The sequence below is a fragment of the Cannabis sativa genome, chromosome 3 (genome assembly GCF_029168945.1).
Source record: "Cannabis sativa cultivar Pink pepper isolate KNU-18-1 chromosome 3, ASM2916894v1, whole genome shotgun sequence".
In the NCBI taxonomy this organism is placed as follows: domain Eukaryota; kingdom Viridiplantae; phylum Streptophyta; class Magnoliopsida; order Rosales; family Cannabaceae; genus Cannabis; species Cannabis sativa.
Window position 1 is genome coordinate 2,030,901 of NC_083603.1, and position 5,799 is coordinate 2,036,699.

General features: G+C 29.5%; 1 protein-coding gene across 1 annotated transcript; it reads right to left on the reverse strand.

The window, feature by feature from the left end:
* Window positions 1–1,206: 1,206 nt before the first annotated feature.
* LOC115710323 (uncharacterized) lies at window positions 1,207–4,788 on the reverse strand. The gene is made up of 11 exons (XM_030638692.2): window positions 4,634–4,788; window positions 4,460–4,527; window positions 3,785–3,866; window positions 3,517–3,600; window positions 3,339–3,378; window positions 3,045–3,090; window positions 2,773–2,831; window positions 2,465–2,532; window positions 2,008–2,091; window positions 1,828–1,898; window positions 1,207–1,745 (listed from the first exon to the last, which is right to left on the reverse strand). The coding sequence occupies exons 1-11, from the start codon at window positions 4,687–4,689 to the stop codon at window positions 1,660–1,662; spliced, it is 744 nt and encodes a 247-aa protein (XP_030494552.1). The 5' UTR covers window positions 4,690–4,788; the 3' UTR covers window positions 1,207–1,659.
* Window positions 4,789–5,799: the final 1,011 nt, after the last annotated feature.

Here is a 5,799-nt window from a genome sequence, read left to right on the forward strand (position 1 = left end):
TTTTTATATATGCGTGAAAAGTAATTGTTTGAACCTGATTTTCAACATTGTATATTAATTAGAACCTTTTGAATGTGTTCGTAACTATATTAATTATAAAATAGTCAATCCAATCTAATCAAATCTACAAAGTGGAGACATGCACACTTGTGCGGATTGGATTGAAAAATTCAAAATCTGCACTTGTGCATATTAAATGTCGATTGAAATGTAAAAGTAACCAATCCAATTTAATTCACACATATTTATATAAAATTTAAAAATTATATACAATTACTATTTCAATGTAAAAATAAATTAATAATTTAAAACTTTAATACATATAATACAAATATATTTCAAAATTTAATAGATTAAATGTTAATTATTTGAACAATTTTTTAATAAATATTAAATAAATTAATATTAAGAAGTAACTAATCTAATATAGTCGATTCTGTACTTTTGTAGATTAGATTAGATTTAAATTATTGTGCAGATTAGATAAGATCCAAAATATAAAATCCACACTTAATGTGAATTAAATACACTATGAGCAAAATAATTCAAATTGAATTGAATAAACACCTCTAACCTACAGCATATACAATCATGAAAAAATTAAATTAAAAATCTCACATAGGAGGGAGGTGTACTACAGATTTTCTGTTAGCATTTTAAGGATTTGTTATAACTAATATTTTTGGCTAATTTAATTAGCAATTTTTTCCCCCGAACTTTGACATGTACTAAATCATGCTCTCTGAATTTTTTTGGCCGTTAAAAATTCCCCCTGAACTATTAAGATTGTTAAATTTAAGGACTTATATCTAATTTCATTTAATTTTACTCCCTGAACTTTCATCCATGTTAGAATTTTTTTACTAAAATTAGATAAAAGTCCTTAAATTTAACAATCTTAATATTTCAGGGGAAATTTTTAACAGCCAAAAAAGTTCAAAGGACATTATTTGATATATACCAAAGTTCGGGAAGAAAAATTACTAATTAGCCAATATTTTTTAAAAGAAAAACACATCACCTTTGAATCACTATTCACTATTACTTAAGTTTTCAAGAGAAGTTGGCTTTCATACAAAGAAATATTAATTATTTGGCATATGTTTCATTATTTCATACCAACTTTCTGATGAAGTAAAAATCAATTTCTGCAGTACATTCATCATTATGGAAATACATTTAACACATCACTAAATAAAGAAGGTATAATCATAAAATGTATCATCACATCACTTCAACTATTAGTTTGAATAAGTCTATGATTTTTGCTAATGTACATACCATAATATATATATATATATATATACATACATATATATATATTCACAATATAGGTAGCATATGACACATCAAGATGACCTTTCGCATTTATTCTAATGCCCAAAAACCACCAAATATTTTCCAATTATTGATTATACTATCAGCCTCTAGAGTCTAGAGACCAAAGTTTCAAGCCAACTACCATGAGAAATTAATTACTTACAAAGCAACAATAAAGGAAAGAATTTTCCACATCAAAACCTTTCTGCTTGAAAATGGCAAAGCTACTTTTGACAATTCATTTGCACCCGTCGCCCAGAAGAGCATAATTTTCGACTTAAGTTTATAGGAGGGAGATTGATCAGGGTGTTGTTGCTGCCAGTTAATCATGTTAGCTGTTTATGGAAACATTCCTTCAAGATATTCATCAAAGTGATCGTCATCGTCGACTTTATGATCAGAGACCGAAGCTGAAGCTTTCTTTCCTGTAGTGTGAGAACAATTAGCAATACCTCTTACATAAAACAATGTAGAATGTTGAATGTTTAGTGAAGCAGTTATGCCAACCTTTTTTCCTCTTTTCTTTGCTTTTCTCGTTATCAGTATCATTATCGTCATCACTACTCCTCGACCGATTCCTGTAAGTAGATTGTAAGTATTTCTATTCAAACATGAGCCTAATTTCAAGCTACACGTTTTAAGCAAAAGAGGTACCAAGTTAAGTAAAAAAATGGGATCAAAGTTTACCTCTTTTTTGTATGCTCTTCCTGGTCCAATTTCTCGGATTTCTCCTTTTCTTTCCGCTTTTTGTAGTGGAGCTTCTCAGCACACCTGTTAGGAATTAATTGACCCGATAAGTTAGAGCAAGCCTTGTTTCGATATGCCTATTCCTTTGTTGTCAAAAATGTATTGAAAAGAAGCTGAAAAAGATTGCAGTGTCGAGCAAGCATTCTAATGGTGTAACAAATTGAGCAAAAATCGTCATTTGTGATGATAACAAAAATAGAAATTAAAGATGAAAATGAAAAGGGATCCTAGAACATAGTTGTCATAACCCACAAAGAATTCTGTTATCTTCAAGGATTTAAGGAACACTAGCAAGTACAAGTAGTCTGTGATCTAATGATAGAAAATTTAAATTATAGGGAATATAATGAATAAAATCATATGGTTATATATCTCTAATCAAGAGCCACCAACCTACCTCTCACAAGTTACCAATTTCACAAGTGCTTGTTTGTTTTCTCCAGCTTCAAAGTAAGAGAAATTTACCTGAAATAAGAAAAGACAAGGTAAGATAAGATAAGACAAAAAGATTGTACACATGGGCATAACTAGTTAGTTCCATAAATGTGATAAGACAAAAAAGATTGTATACATGGGCATAACTAGTTACATAAATATGATAAAGACAAACAAATGAAACACTTAAACTAAAAAACAAAACCAGAAAAAGCTAATGAATAGAGATAAATATTGTTGATGAATCATACAAACTAAAAACACACGTGCCTCATAGCTTGCTAAGCCCTCTTTTTCATCACAATGTTTGTTTCCGCATATGAACTGTCCTGACAGTAAAGGGAAACAAGTCACTTCTAAAGTACAGTTGAGTCCCTCTGATGAAGAGACTGACATTCCAACACACATAAAGATTGAACAGAAACTCTAGATCATATGAACTATGAAGTAATAAGCCTCCATGCATAAAACCATTTGATCAGAAAAATGAAATAAGATACAACTTCTCTGCAGTAAAATGTATATGCAATCTATGGTATTACCTTTACCGGAAACAACTTCTTTCTCTGTTCTCCACCTCAGACCAATCTAAAAGGAAAAACATGCAAAAGAAGTTTCTTTTTAGCATTATGTAACAAAGTTGTAACACATAACAGTCACGTTTAATGTTTGTGTAATGTTTTGATGCATAATTTCGGTGCACATATCATGACTTGTTTACTAAAAAACTGAAAAGTCCATTAAAGGGCTTTCCCCTCGAGTATTCGAAGCAACAAAAATTAGAAGCATTGAACCTTACAAAAAAAAAAAATTCACAGTAAAAGCTAGATGAATACCTTGCCGGTTTTGTAATGTGACATATCAGCTAGACAGTATCTGAGATGAGTTTAAGGCAACAATGAGTTGCTCTATATCCAAAGAACTGATCATGTGTTGAAACTCACAATAAGATTATAAAACAGCCCACCTATATATTCACATTTAAAAATTATTCCTATTGATTGCAAAGGATACTCTTTAAAAAGCTTATCATAGTATCGCTTCACCAGCCTTTGCTCCCAAGACGTATCCATGTCATCTTCCTCTGAGCGTATGAACCTATATAAATATAAGTATAAAAGCGGTGCGAATCATTTAATCTCAAAAAACAACTTGAATATATAAAACAGTTCTTCTGGATTGATGGAAATAATTTGGCAGTAACACCATACAAATAAACAAAAGTGTAACACAAAAAAGAGACAACTGCAATGCAGATAGAAATGGTTCAAAACTTAAGTACCGATATCCTTCTCTTAAGGTATCTTGATCGGTTTTGATAGGCAACCTAATGTTTGAAGGTTTCTCTTTCCCATAGTGAACAACTGCACACACAACACAAAACAAAAGCTATCATCTTTATGTAGAAGGCCAATGAAGTCCCACTCCGAGACATCTCGTGTCCCATTGCATATGGATCCGAAAGCGGGAAAAAATCCAACACAAACCCAAAAAAGAAAAAAGAAAAACAGCATTGTATTGCATTGTACCTATAGGCTATATGTCTATTACTAATTTTCTATTTCATTTACATTTGTCTCAGATCAAAGCTTCTACACCTGATCCTGATACAAGTGTCATTACAACTTTTCACTAGATTCTAAAATGATTTGGAATCTACAATCATCTATCTCATCATCTACTGTGTACTGATAATTCTTCCTACTAAGATAAAATAACTACCAAATCGAAAACAACTCAATTGATAGTACTAAAATGTAAGGATGACTGTAGCCCACTTCTTTCTCTACGAAGAGGAATGTTCGCCATTCTTTTTCTTTAGGACACAAGGAACCCACAGATACAAAGCTCAGTATTTGTGTATAATTCGAGTCCAAATTAAATTAACAATAAAAATCAAAACTTGAGCATTTTAATACTATGTAAATCCAACAAAAACAAAAGGGTCTGATCTCACCGTAATCTTTGATAAATTTCTTGTGGCGATCGTAGGCGTTGAGTCCGCTAATGTGAGCTTGGTACTGCCTGAAGATATAACATACAAACACAAAATTTTGATTTAATGATTAAAAATATGAATGAGGTAAGTAATAATGAGAGGGAAAATGTTAAAAATATGAAATTAAAGTACTGTTTTCTCTCTTCTTTGCCGAAAATTTCAGATTTGAGAGACGCAAAGTGCGTCATGGCTGGTTTTGATTGAACTCCCGAAACCCTAATTTGAGTGTTTGGTGTTACTGTACGGACACTCCGATTGCCGGGGAAAAGGACGACATGAATGAAAGGCTGAGCCTTTTACATTCGTTGTTTGGTTTGGGCCTCATTGGATTTGGACCTAATTACTCCGGGCCTTCGGCCCAATAAACATATCTTTTCAAAAATAACACATTTTATGGCATTTTTTTTTATATATTTTTACTGATTATGATTTTTTTAATAGATTTCTTCAATTTACATTTTTACGAGCACCTTTCAAATTTATATAAAAATAAAGCGAAAATAATAATATAAAAATAAAATATAATAAAGAATGTGTAAATAATATAATATAATGTAATGTAGTGGAAATATTGAAAATATTATAGATTCTCATTAATATTTTTTTTGTCATTTTTTTGGTATTGATGAAAATATCACTTTTAATAAACTTTATAAAAAAATTGATTGAAAATATATTATTTTATATATATATATATTTAGTATATGAGATATTCTTACAAAAAAGTTATGTCATACCAAAATATAATAATTAAAATGAGATGAAAATTTAAATTTTGTAGGCAAAATGGTGACAAGCAGAATTCATGTAAGACCAATTCTTATCAATTTTAATATTTTATAGGTGTAGTAAGTAACCCAAAAAATCATATTTTGTGACTTTCTTATTATGGTTAGTGTGTCCCATTATAAATTTTATTCAACGAGAATTACATTAGTAATTTTGATAAGAAAAATACTTTTTACGAAATTACACTTTAAAATAATATATATTTTTTTTTTACATTTTTACGAAATTTCACACAGAAATTTCTATAGCAATTAACAAAACAATTTAAATCGCAATCAAAATTCGAATAGCAACCCATATAAAAACTACCAGAGCAATCCAAATTATAAATTTAAACAAAAAATAAAAAAAAATAGTATATAAGGTAATTCTCTATTTTTTTAATTATTTTTTTCATAAGGGTAAACGATACAAGTTAAAATAATAAAAGTAACAAAGTTACACAATTAGTAGATAATTTTCTTCCATCTATAAAAAAAAAAAATTGTTTATAAATAATTCAATGATTG

Bases quoted from the DNA above. Each gene is read 5' to 3' on its own strand.
- LOC115710323 (XM_030638692.2), bottom strand. From the start codon at position 4,689: ATGACGCACTTTGCGTCTCTCAAATCTGAAATTTTCGGCAAAGAAGAG. The intron at 3,091-3,338 runs GTATTCATCTAG...TTTTCCTTTTAG, and splicing joins CACATTACAAAACCGGCAAG to ATTGGTCTGAGGTGGAGAAC. The intron at 2,092-2,464 runs GTAGGTTGGTGG...AATTCCTAACAG, and splicing joins AAATTGGTAACTTGTGAGAG to GTGTGCTGAGAAGCTCCACT.